This window comes from Acomys minous, assembly GCF_964271855.1.
Source record: "Acomys minous genome assembly, chromosome: 14".
Classification (NCBI taxonomy): domain Eukaryota; kingdom Metazoa; phylum Chordata; class Mammalia; order Rodentia; family Muridae; genus Acomys; species Acomys minous.
Window position 1 is genome coordinate 43,447,245 of NC_140496.1, and position 20,629 is coordinate 43,467,873.

The following is a 20,629-nucleotide window of genomic DNA, read 5'->3' on the forward strand; positions in this document are numbered from 1 at the left end:
CTGCACTTGGCTTTGCCCACAGAGCCCTCTCCACAGCCCCTAGCTTTTTGGTCTCATACAGCCCAGGTTGGCCCTTAAACTCACTGGGTAGCTGAAGATGACCTTGGACTCCTGGCCCTGAAGTCACTTCAAGGTCCTTGAAACATCTACAAAGTTTATTCCCAAATAAGATCCCATCCCTGGTCCCAGGCACCAGGACCAAGCATGTTTCTTTCTGGATGCTGAGCACTTCATCACATACACCCTCACGCCCCCAGCGGCCTGTAAAGCAAACACACACACACACACACACACACACACACACACACACACACACACAAACATACACACACATAAACACACACACACACACACAAACATACACACACACACAAACACACACACACACACACACACAAACATACACACACATAAACACACACACACACACACACAAACATACACACACATAAACACACACACACACACACAAACATACACACACATAAACACACACACAAACACACACACACAAACACACACACACACACACACACACACACACACACACACGCTCTGCCTGTACCTTTTCAGCATGCAAGGGCCAGGATTTTATCTTAGCTGGGTGGGCTCAGATTTCAGATTCTGTCTAAAGCACAAAAGAGTGTCTTGGCTGCATCAGCCAGTCAGTCAGGCCCCAAGGGACCTGTGACCTGTTCCTGTCTGGCAACAGGCTCCTAACCAGGCGTCAGGATGTGGGAGAGAAAAGGGCAAAGGCTGTGCTCTATGCAAAGGACCAGACCCTTTCCAGAGAGCGTTTCAGGATGTGACTCCTGGACCACCCACCTGAGCAATTTGGACCTTGAGACCTTCATGGGGGAAAGGACAAAGGTGCACAGTGCTGACCGAGGAGAGTGAAAATGAAAAAATTTGATACACTCATCCAAGCCTCCCTGTTATGTGCATGAGAAACTGGGGCACAGAGAGATCACACAGCTAGAAAGGTGGCAGAGAGGAGATGCAAACCTAGACCTGCCCACCATCAGAGGCCTGGTCAACACGCTTATTTTACTTTTTAGAGAGAGTTTCACTCTGTGTCCCAGACTGGCTGGGAACTCACTATGGAGCCTGGGCTGATTGGAAGTGACGGCAATCCTCCTGTCTCAGTTCCCTGAGTGCTGGAATTAGGGAGGTGACCACTACTCATACTTTTAATTATTTTTTTTAACTTAATTTTAATCTTTTTGAGACAGGGTTTCTCTGTATAGCCTTGGCTGTCCTGGACTCGCTTTGTAGACCAGGCCGGCCTTGAACTCTCAATGATCCATCTGCCTCTGCCTCCCAAGTGCTGGGATTATAGGCATGCACCACCATGCTGGGCCCTTTCACTGAGCTGGATCACATCCTTTTAGCCAGCTCATGTGCTCCAGGATTCTGCCTGTTTATCCCTCACCCACCCCTGCCCCACATTGCTAGGAATCAGACAATACTACAAACCTGGCTTTTAAAAGGCTTCCTGAAGCTGGGCAGTGGTGGCACACGCCTTTAATCCCAGCATTTGGGAGGCTGAGGCAGGCGGAACACTATGAGTTCAAGGCCAGCTTGGTCCACAAAGCAAGTTCAGGACAGTCAGTGCTACACAGAGAAACCCTGTCTCAAACAACAACAACAACAACAACAACAAAAATAAATTTAAAAAAATATATAAAAGGCTTCCTGGATGGCTCGGTGGGTAAGAGCTGCAATTCCAGAGGTCCTGAGTTCAATTCCCAGAACTCACATGGCAGCTCACAACTGTCTGAAGAAACTCCAGTTCCAGAGTATCTGACACCCTCTCACATACATACATGCAGGTAAAAGATCAACACAAATAAAGTAAGAAATCAAAAGGTTTCCTGAATAGAACTCAGCAAGCACTCTACCCTAGCAACCTTGTTCTTAGTTTTTAGGTTAAGGTGAAAGTGACATAAAACGTTTCTTTAGCCCTAGAATCCACATGCTTAGTCATGATGATACAGACGGAGACGTCCATGCAGCCCTAAGGCCTTTCCTGCGCATGTGTCAGATTCCAGGCCACCGGAACTGCACAAAGGCTGAAAGCTTGGTGGCTAAGAGCATTTTCTTTTTGTGAGAAGGATCCAAGTTTTGTTCCCAGCAGCACAACCTTTAACACCGGCTCCAGGGGTTTGAGGAACTCTCTGACCTCTACAAGAACTCACAGAAAGGCCCAGATGTGGTGGTGCATTGCCTTAATCCTAATACTGGGGGGGGGAGGTGGGGGTAGGACTGTGCTGGGTGGGGTGGGCCAAAGGCAGGAGGATTTCTGTGAGTTCAAGGTCAGCCTGGTCTACAAAGCTAGTCCAGGACAGCCAAGCCTATTATAAAGAAAAACCCTGACTTGAAAACAAAAAAAGGCCAGGTGTGGTGGCTTACACCTTTAATCCCAGCACTCAGGAGGCAGAGGCAGACGGATCTCTGAGTTCGAGGCCAGCCTGATCTACAAAGAGAGTTCCAGGATAGCCAGGGCTGTTACACAGAGAAATCCTGTCTCAAAAAAAAGAAAGAAAGAAAGAAAGAAAGAAAGAAAGAAAGAAAAAAGAACCCATAAGGGCTGGAGAGATGGCTCAGAGGTTAGAAGCACTGACTGCTCTTCCAAAGGTCCTGAGTTCAATTCCCAGCAACCATGTAGTGGCTCACAGCCATCTGTAATGAGAGCTAGTACCTTTTCTGGCACATACAGGTGTATGTGAAGGCAGAACATTGTATAAATAATAAATAAATAAATCTTAAAAAAAAAAAAAGAACCCACATAAATGTGGCACATACACACACACAAAGACAAATAAAAATATATACATATTTAAATTGGGCTTTTAAAAAAAGATTTATTTATTTATTTATTTACTTATTTATTTATTTTTAAAGATTTATTATTTATTATGTATACAGAGCTCTGCCTGCATGTACACCTGCAGGCCAGAAGAGGGCATCAGATCATGTTATAGATGGCTGTGAGCGACCATGTGGTTGCTGGGAATTGAACTCAGGACCTCTGGAAGAACAGTCAGTGCTCTTAACCGCTGAGCCATCTCTCCAGCCCCGATTTATTTATTTTTATGTATATGAGTACACTGACTTTATGCACACCAGAAGAGGGCACCAGATCACATTATAGATGGTTGTGAGTCACCATGTGGGTGCTGGGAATTGAACTCAGGACCTCTGGAAGAGCAGCCAGTGCTCTTAACCTCTGAGCCATCTCTCCAACCCCTAAATTGGGCTTTTTGAGACAGGATCTCACAATATAGCTCTGGCTGGCCTAGAACTCAGGACTGGGAGAAGAGGAAGGAGGGGGAACCTGTGCTTGGGATGTAAAATAAATAATTAATTAATTGAAAAGATATGGCTTTTTCGAACTGTTATCTATGTCTGTATATGTGCACATATGTGTGTGCATGTGCATGCAGGTTCCAGATGGGGGCAATGAATCCCCTGGAGCTGGAGTTACTGACAATTGTGAGCTGTCTGTTTTGGGTGCTGGGAACCAAACTCAGGCCATCTGGAAGATGGCTTCTTTCCAGCTCCAGTGAAGAGTTTGAGGCTAGCCAGGCTAGCTAGGAGAATCTGTCTGAAAAAAAGAAAGAAAGAGGGGCAGCGGTTTACTCCTATAATCCCGGCACTTAATATGATGAGCCTGAAGCAAGAGAATTGCTCAGCTGTGGAAGATGACAGAGAGATGAGCCTTGTCACCCTGTCTTCGTGAAAGGTTATCTTTTGGCCAAGAAATGGTAAGGGTCAAATTGCCACTGACTTCCCTCTGCTTGGAAGATAACCCAAGGTCACTGGGTGGGAGCCAGCCTGTTATAAATGATGTGCGGCGTTGGTGCAGACAGAGCCACCTGGGTCGCAGGCATCTCAGCTGAGCATGGCAACTCACGGGCTGCTGCTTCTGCTGCTACTGCAGCTGGCTTCTTGGGCAGTCCACGGGTATCTGCCGGACAAGACATATGAAGACAAACCAACGAAGACCTGTGGTCGCTCATTTGTCCGTAGGGCCATCTACGTCTGTGGGAGTCCTAAAAGGCCCTGGAAAGAACAGCACAGCTCGGCCGCCGACAACTCTCTGGGTGAGTGCTGAGGGAAGGCAATCCACCTGGAACAGGTGGCCAGGTCGGACACAGCCAGAACAGAAGAGGGATTGTATAGTCCAGGCCAGAGCTATAGGGGAAGACCTAGTCTTAAAAATTAAAAAGAAGGTGGTGGTGGTGGTGTGGGGGGGGGGGTGTAGGATGCCTGTCTATCCATGGGAAGTGGGAACACCTCTGCCTGCCCTCTAAGCTTCCCTAGGACCAGGAGGTAGAGTTGAGGTGGCTGGAAGCCAGGCATCCTGGGGTTGCCTCTGTGGCCGAATGGCTGTGTCCTCATGCAAGCTTGCTGAGGAGCGACTGTCTCATTTAGACCGCGGGCAGCAATAGGGGCACTTCAGTAGCTATCCCTTTAGAGGGCAGAAGAAATGAATGTAGTAAAGCAATCAAGGCAGTCAAGAAACGTCAGTGTTCACCTGAGTGCTCATGGTGTTCCAAATATTACTGTGCTTTTACTGTTATTCAGTTTCCCACTCCCGGCAAAACCAAATAAAATAGAAGTTATTCTCCACCACCACCACCGCTACTACTTTGTGGAAAAGAAAACAAAAAAAAAACCCTGATCATCAGAGGTGTAAGTAATTTCATTCACAATTTTAACTTAGGGAGCCTACCTCCCAAATGCATACTTTCATCTACCTGGTCCACATTAAATAAAAAATGGCATAAAAGCCATGACAGGAAAATCAGGCTTAGCATTGAAATTGACAGCAGAGCCAGCATTTGAACCCATAACTGAATAAAATCAAACTTAGAACAGCGACTTTGATCCTCCAGACCAGAGATGTAACTGGGCCAGACAGGAGGAGTCTGAGGTGACAGTGGCTGAGCTCTGAGCCCTGATTTCTTCCTCGTTGCTTTTGCAGGAGACTTCTTCAGTGATGGAGAAGCCCCCGAACTGGACAAAGTTCTGGGCTCCAGCGAGCAGATGGCCCTGACCACATCCCCCCAGGCCTTCTACAGTGGTCAACCTGGAGTGATTCGGCGCAGAAGGGATTTGCCAGGCAGCATTTCCAGATTCTGCTGCAGGGTGGGATGTACGGATAGTCAAATCGCCCGTTTCTGCTAGGCGCTCAGTTGGGTGAAGCGGACCTGTCCGTCCTGTCTGCTGTTGGCTGCGTGAAGTTCATGAGCATTCCTACCGGCAAGGCACTGAGGGCTCCACTGTTTCGTCACTCTGCCTCTCACGACACTAGGTGCAACCTATTCCCACCTTGCTCCGGGCCATACTCTTCATTAAGCAAAAACTGAAACTTGATCTTTGTGGCTGAGTTTTCCCCTCAGGCCTTCACCGAGCCCAGCTGCAACCAGACACTCACCTGCCAAAACTAGCCACACTGAACTCCTGTCTCCTATCCGAGCCTAATTGCAGCCCCTGTCCCCTGGCCACGCCAGTGTAACCTGCCCCCTGCTCTTCTTCCTTCAGTGCCCAAACCACTGCACCTGAGGGGCTGACGGCAGGAGCCGACTTTCCCACCCCAAAATAAAGGTTGACTTCTGAGCATTTGCGTGTTATTGCTGGGGGTGGGCGGATTTGGGGACTTCCCGCCAGGGGCGGGGTGGTTTCCTTCCCGCAGGCGATGTCACTTGTCCCTGTGAACCATGAGCGGCCCCTGGGTTGTGCGCCTTATGCCGTTGGAAGTGCTGCTGCCGCTGCTGCTGCCGCTGCTCCTCGGGACGCAGCCCCAAGGTGAGCGGCTTCTGAAATGGCCTGCTCGGGGGTCACAAGTATGGCGGCGGGGATTGGGCGGCAACAGGATATAACAGGACAGAGAGGGGCTCGGACTACCTCTACACCGTCCCAACACGTGCCTGGCCCTGGGTTACCTTACTGCACCATCCCCACTCCGCAATCCCCCCCTCTCCTCCCCTCTCCGGCCCCCCCCCCCCCCCCCCCCCGCGCTACCGGAGGATGGACACATCCACAACCCAGCAAGTTCAGGTCGGAGGAACTTGATAATGGTCCTCCCGGCTCTCTGCGCCCCTGCAGGCAGTCCCAGCCCACTGCAGTGCTACAGCGTCGGTCCCTTGGGAATCCTGAACTGCTCCTGGGAACCTCTGGGCAACTTAGAGACTCCGCCTGTGCTGTATCACCAGAGTGAGAAATAGTGAGTACTCTGGAATGGTCTGGGCACGGGAAGTGGCCACTCGGATTTCAACGGGTTAAGAGGACGACGAGTCCAGCTACTGGGGAATCCCTTCCACACTCACAAGACCCTCAAACCAACCCATTCCTTTCCTTACTGCGTAACGCAGTCACTTTCCCTAAGTACCGCACCCCGCACCCCACCCCCCTCCGTGGCTGTAATGACTGCACGTGCCTCCCAGGGTTGATGCAGCCCATCAATGCGGTAGGCACATGGCAAAGAAAACACGTAGCACTAGGGAAGCAGGTTTAAATCGCTCTATATGCCATCAGGCAGATAACTTGACTTTTTTGAGCAGTTTAAGTTCACTCTATGAACACACCAGTCTAAGCCAGCATGGTGACAGACACCTGCAACCACAGCAACTGGTAGATGGAGGTAAGATCAGGAGTTCAAAGCTACCCGAAGCTTCAGAACCAGTTTGAGGCCAATGTGGGCCTCAATCCATGAACTGTCTCAGAACAAAAACAAAAGCCAAAACCTGTCTAGCTTGGAATCACAACATTGAAAGCTGGTCCTGGTGGGGTTTTAGAATGCAGGGTATGGACACTTCATTTCAACTGGGCTAAGTAAAGGGCAGCGGAAAGGACTTTGGAAAGAGGGGTAGAGGAGGACGTGTTTTGAGACAGGCTCTTTCTGTGTGAAGCTGGCCTCTAATGGTCCTCCTGTTTCTGTCTCTGTCTCTCCTGTGCTGGGATGACAGGTGTGAACTATCTGTCCCCCGGCCCACTGCTGAGCTCTTTCAGAATGTTTATGTGGAGCTGTTTTGGTTTTTTTCCAGACAGGGTTTCTCTGTGTAGCCTTGGCTGTCCTAGATTCCCTTTGTAGGCCAGGATGGCCTCGAACTCACAGAATAAAACAATGTAGCAATCTCTGTGGGTTAGACTGAGGCCAGCCTGGTTTACAAAGTGAGTCCAGAATAGCCAGGGCTGTTACACAGAGAAACTCGGTCTCGGAAAAAACAGCAACAAAAATAATGTATATGTATTTGTTTTGTTTTCTTGATATTTGGAGACAGGGTTTCTCTGTGTAATCCGGGCTGTCCTGGAACTCACTGAGTTGACCAGGCTGGCTCAAACTCAGAGATTCTCCTGCCTCTGCCTCCTGAGTGCTGGGATTACAGGCGTGCACCACCACCGCCTGGCCAGAATGTACAGAAATTGCATACACTTGAAGAAGAGTAATAGAGTAGAGAGGCTGAGTCGCTGGCCTGAGGCCACACAGTTTTGACCTAAGAGCAGGCCTTCAGACCCCAGCAGAGCAGGCTGAGGACAAGAAGTCCACGCAAGGATCTCAGCTTGGCCTGTGGCTCAGGCTGCGACAGCCTCCATCTCTTCTCTCCTCACAGCCATTCCGATAGAACCCATGAGGTGAAGGTGCCTTCCAGGCAGAGCTGGGTGACCATTCCCCGGGAACAGTTCACCATGGCCGACCAACTCCTCATCTGGGGAACACAAGGAGGAAAACCTCTCTGGTCCCCTATCTTTGTGAACCTGGAGACCCAAAGTAACACAGTGGTGGTGGGGGGGGGGGGTGAGGCATAGTGCTCCATAGAAAGGGTGGGGCGGCTGGAGGCCCTAGCTGAGTGCCCTCTGGCCTCCTATTTGCAGTGAAGCCAGACAGCCCGCAGCTCTTTCCTGATGTGGACTTTTCTGAGGAAATGCCTCTGGAAGCCACTGTGCCCTGGGCTCCGCCCTTGTGGCCACCTCACAAGGTTCTCATCTGTCAATTCCGGTACAAAAGACGCCAGGGCCAGGAGTGGACCCAGGTGAGTGCCGGGGGGGGGGGGGGGGGGGGGCTCCTTCTCACGTTATCTCCAGGAGATGGGATAGCACCCCAAATCCTAGAGAGCACAGGCTCACCTGACACCGGTCATGGAGCCACCCCAAATCCCAGGTAGAAGGCCTCACAAGCAACTTTGTTAATTTGTTTCTTGTTTTTTTAAAAAATAATATTTATTTGTTATTTATACAGTTTTCTGCCCACATGTGAGCCTTCACACCAGAAGGGGACACCAGATCTCACTATAGATGCTTGGGAGCCACCATGTGGTAGCTGGGAATTGAACTTGTGACCTTTGGAAGAAAAGATAGTGTTCTTAACCTCTGAGCCATCTCTCCAGCCCTTGTTTCTTGGTTTTTGAGATAGAGTGTGCCTATGGAGCCAGGCTGGCCCCAAATCCATGGTCCTCTGGCTTCAGCCAGTCACCTGAGCGCTGGGACAGCAGGGTTGCATCGCTGTCCATAGATGTGCCCTGGGTATCTTGGTGTGGAGGCCGTGAAACAATGTTTCTCTGTGTGATCCTGGTTGGCCTGAAACTCTGCCTCTCCTGCTTTGATTAAAAGTGTGTACCAGGAGCCGGCTGTGGTGGCGCATGCCTGTAATCCCAGCACTTGGGAGGCAGAGGCAGGTGGATCACTGTGAGTTCTAGGCCAGCCTGGTCTACAAAGCGACTCCAGGACAGCCAAGATAACACAGAGAAACCCTGTCTCAGAAAACAAAACAAAACAAAACAAAACAAAGTGTGTACCACCATACCTGGCTTGTGTGGGCCTCTTAACCAGTTAAAATTTATCTCAAAAAAGGGAAGGGGGGAGGCTGGAGAGATGGCTCAGTGATTAGAGCCCTGGCCGCTCTTCCAGATGGACCCAGGTTCAATCCACAGCACCTACATGGCAGCTCACAATTGTCTGTGGCTCCATTCCTAGAGGACCTGACATCCTCACAGCAATGCACATAAAATAAAATAAAATAAATTCTTAAAAAAAAAAAAAACCAAATAGGGGGCTGGAGAGATGGCTCAGAGGTTAAGAGCACTGGCTGTTCTTCCAAAGGACCCAGGTTCAATTCCTAGCACCCACATGGCAGCTCACAACTGTCTATAACCCCAGCTAAATAAATAAATAAATAAATAAATAAATAAAACAAGCAAACAAACCACAGACTGGGGCTTGGAAGATCACTCAGCAATCAAAGTATTTGACGCACGGGCATGAGGTCCTGAGTATGACCCATGTCAATAAGACAGGCACGATGTACACACTCGTACACACAATAATAAGTAAAGCTTAAGTATAATAAGATGGGGCTGGAGAGATGGCTCAGGGGTTAAGAGCACTGTCTGCTCTTCCAGAGGTCCTGAGTTCAATTCCCAGCAACCACATGGTGGTTCACAACCATCTATAATGAGATCTGGTGCCCTCTTCTGGACTGCAGGTGTACATGCAGGCAGAGCATTGTATTCATAATAATAAATATTTTTTTACAAAAGTATAATAAGATGTTAGCAACAGAGGCAGGCTCTTGACACCAACACCTGGGTACACACACATACACGCATGCAAGCGTGAACACACAGGCACACACACCCCTGAAGGCTTAGTGTAACTCGGTGCTAGAGGGCTTGTCTAGCCTGTCTCAGACTCAGGGCCACAGCGCTGGAAAAAGAAAGTCTCCTTAACACATAGGGTGACCCCCATCGCTTTCCCCAGCTGGAGCCACAGCTGAAGACAGACCTGCTGACTCCTGTTGAGATGCAGAACCTGGCACCTGGCACCAGCTACCAGGTGTCCGGCCGCTGCCGAGTGGAGAACGGCTATCCATGGGGAGAGTGGAGCCGGGACCTGTCCTTCCAGACACCACTCTTGGGTGAGAGCGGCTCTATTTGTCTTGCATTTCTGGACCTCGGCCCCACCATGGGCCGGACAGTCTTGTCCATCTAACCGAACCTGCCTTTCCTCGTCCTCATCAGCTCCTGAAGACGTGTGGGTATCGGGGGCCGTCTGTGACACGTCTGCCAACCGGACAGCCCTGCTTCACTGGAAGGTGAGCAGCAAATCCAAAGCAAGTTCTCTGCAGGGCCCGGGAACGCCCAAGGAGGCAATGGCTTCCTCTGCTGCCCCCTGGAGGTTTTTTTCTGGATTGCAACGCTCTCTTGCAGCGCTTGGTGAGAGTGGGGAGGAGGTGTGTGTCTCCCACCTACCTGTGAGAGATCGAGGTGTGTTGAGTGCGATCCAGTGCCCCGGGCAGGAGACAGCAGAGATGAAGCTCTAGGCTCAGGCAGGAATCGGTGCAGCTTGGCAAGATGGAACACATGTGCTGGAAGCTCCCGTGCTGTCATCAAACCGGTGCCCTGGTCCTTCTGACTCAGGGTGACCCCACACCTGTGATCTCCACTGCTCAAGAGGTCAAGGCAGAAATATTGCATGTTCGAGACCAGCTAGAGTGAGTTCAAGGTTATGGCATCTTAGCCTAAGAAACAAAAAATTTTAAAGACGGGCTCAGTGACAGAATACTTGATAGGAGTGTGTGAGGTCCCAGGCTCTATGCTCAGCACTGAAAAAAAAGAAAATCCTGTTAACCATTTACCACATGCTGGGCATGGCTGAGCTCTGCAAGGAATACAACACCCTTGAGCCACACAATTACACGTCACCCACTTAGTTCCACAAGTGTTTATGTATGTATACATGCGTGTGTGGATGCGTGCATGTGAATGTATGTATGTGTACATACATACATACATACATACCTGCATGTGTGGATGTGTGTATGTATGCAAGAAAAAAGCATACGTGTGTGTACATTTATGCTCTGTAACTCACAGAGATCCACCTGCCTCTGTCTCCTAAGTGGTGGTATTGAAGGTGTTAAACACGGTGCCCTGCTAGAGTTTGCTGGAGTCACTTAAGTGATCACACATTCTCATCCTTGTAAGTTTCCACTGGGGAGGAAGTTACAAAGCCACAAGGGAGGGAGCCGGAGGTGTGCGGCAGGCCGGGAGCCTTTAATGACTGTTTCAGAGCTCTTAGGTCCTGCTGGAACGCAGCCCAGAAGCAGAACCTCCCTAGGATGCCCGAGGTCGTGGAGTCTATCCACAGCCCTGCCTGAGCCAGATGTGACTGCGTGCATCTGTCGTTCCAGCAATGGGGAGTCTGATTCCCCATTGGCTGTTTCCTTAGGCTGGGATTAGAGGTGCAGGGTCAAAGCTGTCTATATAAAGTTGGTCATCGGCATGCTTTAGATTTACTTCCCGCCGCCCCCCCAAGACAGGGTCACATGTAGCCCGCGCTGGCCTTAAATGAGTGGCAAGCCCTCCCTCCTCTGTAGGAGTATAATCTAGTACTGAGATGATAGGATCTGAGCCAGGCTCTTCTTAAAGTTCACTCTCACTCTCTCTAGCCCTGCTCTGTAAACTCCTCTTCCTCCTCCTCCTCCTCCTCCTCTGAGACTCAGCGTCTAACATCCATCAGCTGGGCCTTGCACGCTGCCCAACTTAACAGGAGGAGCCTTGCCATCATAACTAGTGGGCACCCAACAAAACGGGGTGGGGGGTGCACTAACCACAACATCTCCTCCCCTTCAGGACCCAGGACCCTTCGTGCAGGTGACTTACAGAATCTGGTTTGGGGATGGAAATACCACCAGGACTCAAGAGGTCCCGTGCTGCAAGTCCCCCATCCCTGCGCTGATGGAGTGGGCTGCGGTGTCCACTGGCAACAGCAGCAGCCGGGCGCCTCTCACCAACATGTCTTTGGTGTGCTTGGGTAAAACAACGTGGAGTTCTTCTGTCCTGTAACTTGGGGGGGGGGGGACAAGAGGCTTTCCGAATGAACAATCAAGGCTGTTTCTTCCCACTTCCAGGCCCAGAATCTGCCCCCCGTGACGTGGTAGTCGGTAACACTGATGGAAGGCCAGGGCTAAGGGTGACTTGGAAAGAAGGGACCAGGAAACCGTGGGAGTACGTGGTGGACTGGGCTCCAGATGGTGACAGCCTGGACAAGGTCAACTGGACCCGTCTCCCCGCTGACAACCTCAGCACCTTGTTACCAGGTTAGGCCCTGGGACACCTGGGATCTCATCTTCACTGCGACCTGTGCCGTCGCTATAACAAAATACCCTGGGCTGGACAGTTACAAAGAGAGTTGGTTTTGCTCACAGTTTTGGAGGACCAAGAGCACATAGTGTCTGCATCTGCTGACTATCATCGCGGCTGCTTTCTGGCGATTGCTGGTTGTTGTGTTGTGGTGGGAGTCTGGGCCAGAGGCAGCTCGCCTGTTGACACAGGAACTTGATGAGGAAAAGGCTGCAGCAGAGGCCATCCCAGGCTTCAAGGCTGAGGCTTGATGTTTGCATGTCTGCCTCGGGTACAGAGGAGGGCAGTGAGGTGCTGGGAGAATGTAGGACCGAGGCTTTACTCGTGCACTGAATGAAAAGCTTGTTGTGGCTACACCTGGACTCAGGAGGCTGAGGCAGGAGGATCACAGCCTGGGTGAGGGGAGAGAAGGTGAGAGTGAGAGAGAGCGAGAAAGAAGGAGGGTGGAGAGGAGGAGTGGGGGAGTTTGGTAGAGGGGGAGACGGGGGAAGGAAAAGAGTGGGAGGGAGAAGGAATAGAAGGAGGGAAAGAGGGGAGAGGGAGGACAGGAGGGGCAGGGAGGACAGGAGGGGAGGGGGGAGAGGAGGGAGGGACAGAGGCAGAGAGAGACAGGCAGGCAAGCAGACAAGCAGACAGACAGGCAGGCAGGCTGGCAGACAGACTGACAGGCAGGCAGGCAGGCAAGCAGACAGACTGACAGACAGGCAGGCAGGCAGGCAGGCAGGCAGACACAGATAGAAAACTAGTGACTCTGGAGCATCCTCCCTTGGCCCATGTCATTGGCAGAGTAGGCTTAGAAGCGGGCTTTCCGAAGCCTGCCTCCTTTGAGAGGAGCATGCGCTCACAGGCAGGTCTGTGTCCAAGCCTCTCAGCGGCCTGCACTTTTATTTCCTGGCCTTGGGGGAAAATTACACTAAGGTCACTGACTAGTGCCTCCCTGAGCAGAATTGCTGGCGAATAAAGGCCGTTTGAGGACCAGCCCCCGGTACAGCGATGAGGAAGGCTGGCAAACTGTGCTCCCTGCTTCCCCAGACTGAGCTGCGGAGCCTCACTTCCCTGCTTTGGAGGCCTACTTATTTTATTTTTAATTTTTTTTGAGATTATAATATAATTGCACTTCTTTCCTGTCCCTCCCCCTGAAACCTTCCCACATATTCCTCCTTCCTGTCCTTGAAACTCATGACCTCTTCTTTTTTTTTTTTTTTTTTTTTTTTTTTTTTGGTTTTTTGAGACAGGGTTTCTCTGTGTAGCTTTGGCCATCCTGGACTCACTTTGTAGACCAGGCTGGCCTCGAACTCACAGCGATCCGCCTGCCTCTGCCTTCATGACCTCTTCTTTTTCATTAATTGCTATTGCACGCATGTATGTGTATACATATATATACACACACATACATACATATATATATGTATACACATACAGTCCTAAATACGACTTGCTCAGCCTGAACAATGTTACTTGAATGTTCTCAGAGATGACCATGAGCTATTGGACAACAGTAACGCTTTGCTCTTCCCTGAGGAAGACTTTCTCCGGCGCTGAGCGTGCCTTGGTGGCCTGGAGCTCTTTGCGTAGGACTGGGTCCCCATGCACTTCTCCCCATGTGCTTTGGTGGCATGCCTGTTGGTGGCATCCTTGTTCGACTCACGTTTAGGTAGTCATACTGGGGACACTTCACAGGGGCAGCTTTTGGCTGTGCTGGAAGACACAGTCTCACAGCAAACTCCTGGTCCTCTGGCTCTTACCGTCTTTCTGCCTCCTCTTCCTCGATGTTCCCTGAGCCCGATGGCCAGGAGTGTTTTGTAGATGCATCCATTTAGAACTCCACATCTCCACATTTTGTCTGATTTTAAGATTTGTGTTTGTTTGTTTGTTTTTCGAGACGGGGTGTCTCTGTGTAGCCTTGGCTGTCCTAGACTTGCTTTGTAGACCGTGCTGGCCTCAAACTCACAGCGATCCACCTGCCTCTGTCTCCCGACTGCTGGGATTAAAGGCCTGTGCCACCACGCCTGGTGATTTTAAGATTTTTAAATATTCTAATTGCATGGCTGAAGTAGCCCCTGGAGCCAGAGTTCCATACATGGTGCCTTCTGTAAAAGCAATACACTCTTAACCACTGAGCCATTTTTTCAGACCCTTGTTTTTATTATTATTATTATTATTATTATTATTATTATCATCATCATCATCATCATCATTATTATTATCATTATTATTTTGGTTTTTCAAGACAGGGTTTCTCTGTGTAACAATCCTGGCTGTCCAGGACTCACTTTGTAGACCAGGCTGGCCTTAGACTCACAGCTTGCCTCTGCCTCCTAAGTGCTGGGATTAAAGGTATGTGCCACTACACCCAGCTTCATTTTCTTTTTTTTTTTTTCCTTTCTGTTTTTTCTTTTTCTTTCTTTCTTTTTTTTTAAAAGATCTATTTATTTATTATATAGCGTCTTGCTTACATTTGTGCCTGCGTGCCAGAAGAGGGCACCAGATGTCATTATAGATGGTTGTGAGCCACCATGTGGTTGCTGGGAATTGAACTCAGGACCTTTGGAAGAGCAGCCAGTGCTCTTAACCTCTGAGCCATCTCTCCAGCCTTCCTTTCTGGTTTTTCAAGACAGAGTTTCTCCATGTAGCCCTGGCTGCCCTGGAACTCACTCTGTAGACCAGGCTGGCCTCGAACTTAGTGACCCGTCTGCCTCTGCCTCCTGAGTGCTGGGATCAAAGGTGTGTGCCACCACAGCTGGCCCCTTATTCTGTTTTATTTTTGAGACAGGGTCTCACTGTGTATTTCTGACTGTCCTGGAACTCACTCATGAGCTACCAGGAGCTCATGTGTGGTGTGTGTGTGTGTGTGTGTGTGTGTGTGTGTGTGTGTGATTTGCTTGAATGTATGTATGTGTGCCCAGTGCATACAGTACCCGTGAAACCAGACAGGGTTCTAGATCTTCTGGAACTGGAGTTACAGACAGTTGTGAGCTGCCATGTGGGTGCTGGGAACTGAGCAGCCGGTGCTCTTAGCCACAGAGCCATCTCTCCAGCCCCTTAATCCTCCCCCCCCCCCCACCTTTAAAACAGTACAGTCCTGAGCCAGGTGCAGTGGCACACACCTGTAATCTCAGCACTGAGGGAAAAGAGAGAAAGAAAGAGGACAGTTCCGCCTGGCTGGAATTTCCTGTGCAGAGCAGGCTGACTTGGGTTAAAGGTGTAAACTGCCAGCCCCAGATAGCCCAGATACTGTTTGGTTACCCTATCTACCCCCACCGTGGTCTTATGTATTCCAGCTGGCTTTGAATCCACCTGCCAAGGATGACTTTAAACTTCTAATCCTTCTGCCTCCACCCTTCAAATAATGGGATTCCTAGCATGTGCCGCCTTGTGCTTTTAATCCTAGCACTCAGGAGGCAGAGAGAGAGAGAGAGAGAGAGAGAGAGAGAGAGAGAGAGAGATCTGTAAGTTCAAGACCCTGTATCAGAGATAAAATAAATGGCCGGGAGTGGTGGCACTGGATTACACACATGTGTCACCAACCCCACTGTTACAACTGTGTTTTGTTTTCCAGTTAGTTTTTTTCTACAATTTCCTTTAGTCTCAGCACTCTGGACAGGTGGCAGGCTTGGTGGCACACGCCTTTAATCCCAGCACTCGGGAGGCAGAGGCAGGTGGATCAATGTGAGTTAGAGGCCAGCCTGGTCTACAAAGAGAGTCCAGGACAGCCAAAGTAACACAGATAAACCCAGTCTCAAAAATAAAATAAATAGGGGGCTGGAGAGATGGCTCAAAGGTTAAGAGCACTAGCTGTTCTTCCAAAGGTCCTGAGTTCAATTCCCAGCAACCACATGGTAGCTCAGAACCATCTGTAATGTGATCTAATGCCCTCTTCTGTCATGCAGGCAGAGCACTGGATACATAATTAATAAATAAATCTTTAAAAAAAATAAAATAAAACAAATGTCTAGAGAAATGTCTCAGTGATCAAAAGAACACATTGCTTGGGGACCTAACTAGGGCTTCCTGCATGCTAGGCACACACTCCACCACCTGAGCTACAGCCTTAGCCTTGGCTTTAGTTTGAGGAGCCAGGGTCTCTCTGTGTGGCCTAGCCTCAGCCTCCACAGGCACAAGTCACTGCACATGACTGGGACTTGTCCCTTCCTGCACTGTTTACAGCTTGCTGATCTTTCCCTGCAGTTTCAGGTCTCATTGTCGCTGTGTGGAGTAGCCTCCCCGAGGGGCCCAAATGTCAGTTCCTACAAGTAGGCACTGCACTGCACTGCACTGCACTGCACTGCACTGCACTGGGCAGGGAGAACCAGCTGTAAATGCTCCTTTCTCCCTATTCCTCCCAGGGGATTTTGAAGGAGGGGTCCCCTATCGAATTACAGTGACTGCAGTCTACTCAGGGGGACTAGCAGCTGCACCCTCAGTTTGGGGATTCATAGAGGAATCAGGTGAGTACTGGGCTTGGAGCATGAAGTGGGGGGGGGAACCCCATGGAACTGCAGTGGGTACTGATGCTCATGGTTTCTTCACAGTACCCCTTGCCGGGCCAGCGGTTTGGAGACTCCACGATGACCCCCCAGGGACACCGGCTGTAGCCTGGGGAGAGGTACCAAGACACCAGCTCCGGGGCCACGCTACTCACTACACCCTGTGCATGGAGGGCAGAGGCAAGGTCTGCGTGAATGGTGAGCTCCTGGCCTCCTGGCCCCTCCCCCCTCGCCAAAGGCCCACCTATCATCAGCCCTGCCCCTACATTCCCAGCGCCAGGGAATTCTGTGTTACCAAGTCCTCAGAGGGCAATGACAGCCTTGGCTACCACTGAAATGGGCCTCCTGATAAAGCAAAGACGAAAGCGAGAGTCTATACTCTATACGCGTTGACAGTGAGAAACCCCTGTGACACTTCACAAGGGAAAAATATAAAAAGGATTAAAGCTTCTTAGATGGCCTTGTTTTTCATAAAAAGAATCCCCCCCCCCCCAACCCTCAGTATTGAGCTGTCTCCATATTGGGTAAGGCTCAGACATGAAAGGAAACGTCTCTCGCTGTTCACACAGGTTGTAGGATTACATGCGATTTTTTTTGGGGGGGTGGGGGGAGAGCCGTGATTTCGAGACAGGGTTTCTCTGTGTAGACTTGGCTGTCCTGGACTCGCTTTGTAGACCAGGCTGGCCTCGAACTCACAGAGCCCCACCTGCCTCTGCCTCCCGAGTGCTGGGATTACAGGTGCGCACCACCACTGCCTGGCTTACATATGATTTTTATTTCCTTCTGTTAGCCTTGAGATAGGCTGATGTTTTACTAAAAGATCAAATCCCCGGCCGGGCGTGGTGGCGCACGCCTTTAATCCCAGTACTTGGGAGGCAGAGGCAGGCGGATTGCTGTGAGTTCGAGGCCAGGCTGGTCTACAAAGTGAGTCCAGGCCACCAGCCAAGGCTACACAGAGAAACCCTGTCTCAACCCCCTCCACAAAAAAAAAAACAAAACAAAACAAAACACAAAAAACACAAAAAACCCTGGGGCTGGAGAGAGGGCCAGCAGTTAAGAGCACTGACTGCTCTTCCAGAGGCCCTGGGTTCAGTTCCCAGCACCCACATGGCAGCAACACAGCCACCAGTACTTTCAGTTCTGGTACCTGTCAGTGTCTTCAGGTCGCCACAGGCACCATGTGACTGACACAGTCAGTCAAGACACCCACACCCATAAAAAACACTCTAAAAGAACAGAATTTTAGCCGGGCGTGGTGGCGCATGCCTTTAATCTCCGCACTCGGGAGGCAGAGGCAGGCGGATCGTTGTGAGTTTGAGGCCAGCCTGGTCTGCAAAGCGAGTCCAGGACAGCCAAGGCTACACAGAGAAACCCTGTCTCAAAAGACCAAAAAAAAAAAAAAAAAAAAAAAAAGAACAGAATTTTAAAAAAGTGTTTGGATGGCCCCTCAGCAATGACTTCCTGTCTAGAATCCCCCAGGGAGGGGCTGGGCGTGGCTCGGCAGGAGAGCAAGTGTCCAGGGTGTACTAGGCCTTGGGTTTCATGCCCACCACTTAAGAAACAAAATCATTCTTTTTAAAAAAGATTTATTTATTTATTTATTATGTATACAATGTTCTGCCTGCATGTATGTCTGCACACCAGAAGAGGGCATCAGATCTCATTATAGATGGTCGGGAGCCACCATGTGGTTGCTGGGAATTGAACTCTGGAAGAGCAGACAGTGCTCTTAACCGCTGAGCCATCTCTCCAGCCCCCCAAAATCAGTATTCTTGTCTTCCTAACGATAACAGTTATCTGACCATGCTACCCAGCTGACTCACTGGCCTGTGAAACGGCTCACCAGATTAACCCATGTGTGCCCTTGAGCCTGAAGGCCTGAAGTGAATCCCTGAAACCCACAAGTCGTCCTCCACACTTACGCCAACACACAGGCAGAGAAAGTAAACGGTAATAAAGTAACTGTTTATTACTGACTCACAGTGAAACAGTAATAAAGTAACAAAAAGTGATTCACCATGGAGAGACATTTCAGGAACTCCAGCGTCCTCCTCTCACAGCTTACTAAATTCCCCACACAGGGTCTCACAGTATCTCAACCGGACCTGGAAATTGCCTTCTGAGGAGCTGGAAGGACAGGCACTTGCTCCTGTGCCCTTGCCTGTTGCCTTCCTCTGAGTCATCTTCCCTCTTCAGGGGTGGGGGTCAGACTCAGCCTTCCCAATGGAGGCTTCACAGATGCAGACGAAGGAGATAACTTCAAATTGGCATTGCCACATGCTGCTTAGAGCCCTGTACAAATCAGGGGTGTGTTTTAAATTGGGGGGTGGGGTGGGGGTGGTCAGAAGATGATTTGTTAAGGAAGTGACACTGAACAAAATTTACTGGGGATCAGGGGATATTGGATGACTCCCCAAGTGGCAAAGACTGATGTCCTCTGACGTCTGCATGTGTGCCATGGCATGCCTATGGGGAAAGTCCCCCCCCCCCCGAAAAATGCCATATAAGTAAATAAAGACAATTAGGGGAGAGCTGTGTGCAAAGTTGCAAACAGAGGAAAGAACATAGAATAGTGCCAAGGCCCCGGGACATGGTTTCACTACTTTCCCTATCTTTTTTTTTTTTTTTTTTTCCGGTTGTGTCCTTCAGTGAGCAGTAACACCCAGACTGTCACTCTGCCTAACCTTCACTCGGGTTCCTTCAAGCTGTGGGTGACAGTGTCCACCACTGCAGGACAGGGCCCACCTGGTCCCAGCCTTTGGCTTCATCTACAAGGTATGAGGTGGGGTTGGGGAGGTGTCTACCCATTTCTGGCTAGGGCTGTCTTGAAGTCATAACTTGACTTTCATGTGGTGGATGGGTAGCCTCCTGATGAAGGAGGGAATTCCGTGTAGAAGAGGGGGTGAGGATGGAATGGAGGACCACACCCCAAGTCTGCCTCAGGGCATTTTGCTCCTGTAAATGCTGTTGTGTTATCCAGCAGCACTCCCAGCCCTGACTTTACCTGTCAGCACACCCCTGTACCCCTAAATCTCACCCCTTCTTCCTGATACCTGCACCCTTGGCCCCACCCACTGAAAAGCCACTCTTAGCTCCACCCACTTAGTGTCATCTATTCTCCTCATCCACAGATAGTGGGATCAGGTGGAAAGTTCTGCCCTGGGTCCTGTCCCTGTGGGGCTTGCTCCTGATGGGCGGTGGCCTGAGCCTGGCCATTACCAGGTAAGGCTGTCAAGACCTGGGACTCTGCCCTGGTAGGGGTTCAGCAGCTAAGGCTTGACTGGGTAGCATCAGGAAGTTCACGGATTCTAGCAACATGTTTGCCACCGGGTCCCCGCTGGCCAGGTGCTTCCAGCAGGGACGCAAGCTGCTTCCTCAATGGCTCTGGGAGAGGGTCCCTGACCCTGCCAACAGCAAGTCTGGGCAACCTTACATAAAGGTGAGAAAATGCCAACTGTGGGAGCACCAACCTCCAACTGGGGCAAGTGGGAAGGGAGGACCAGCGTTTCAAGTTTCTATCTCTCAAGGAGGTCAGCCTGCCCCAGCCACCCAAGGATGGGCCCATTCTGGAAGTGGAGGAAATGGAGCTACAGAGGGTTACAGAGTCCCCGAGAGCCTCGGCCCCATTTCACTCTGGGTATGAGAAACACTTCCTGCCCACACCAGAGGAGCTGGGCCTTCTGAGGCCTCCGGCCCCCAGGTTCTAGCCTGCTCTGCCTCAGGCTAGAGGCTGTATCACCATCTTGGATTAGACTTTTTGTTTGTTTGTTTGTTTGTTTTTTAGTTTTTTGAGACAGGATCTCATTATGGCTAAAACTCAATATATAAACCAGGCTGGTCTGGACTTCACACAGATTACCTGGTTCTGCCTCCCAAGGACTGAAATTAAAAAATTAAAAACGTGTGCCACCATGCCCAACCAACTTTTGGGTTTTTTTTAAAAATCTGTATCTTTGACATCTTTTTGTGACTACAGAATCAATGCTCTCGCTAGCC

At 50.2% G+C, this 20,629-nt stretch overlaps 2 protein-coding genes across 2 annotated transcripts; both read left to right on the plus strand.

Moving 5' to 3' along the window:
• Positions 1–3,904: 3,904 nt before the first annotated feature.
• RLN3 (relaxin 3) lies at positions 3,905–5,456 on the plus strand (the record flags this gene model as incomplete). The annotated part of the gene is made up of 3 exons (XM_084756431.1): positions 3,905–4,106; positions 4,991–5,154; positions 5,409–5,456. The coding sequence occupies 3 exons, from the start codon at positions 3,905–3,907 to the stop codon at positions 5,454–5,456; spliced, it is 414 nt and encodes a 137-aa protein (XP_084612557.1).
• A 211-nt stretch (positions 5,457–5,667) lies between these two features.
• IL27RA (interleukin 27 receptor subunit alpha) lies at positions 5,668–20,530 on the plus strand. The gene is made up of 14 exons (XM_084757506.1): positions 5,668–5,814; positions 6,115–6,232; positions 7,620–7,777; positions 7,882–8,039; positions 9,763–9,919; positions 10,023–10,096; positions 11,637–11,817; positions 11,915–12,103; positions 16,493–16,594; positions 16,679–16,831; positions 19,283–19,408; positions 19,765–19,855; positions 19,979–20,072; positions 20,161–20,530. The coding sequence occupies exons 1-14, from the start codon at positions 5,727–5,729 to the stop codon at positions 20,338–20,340; spliced, it is 1,869 nt and encodes a 622-aa protein (XP_084613632.1). The 5' UTR covers positions 5,668–5,726; the 3' UTR covers positions 20,341–20,530.
• Positions 20,531–20,629: the final 99 nt, after the last annotated feature.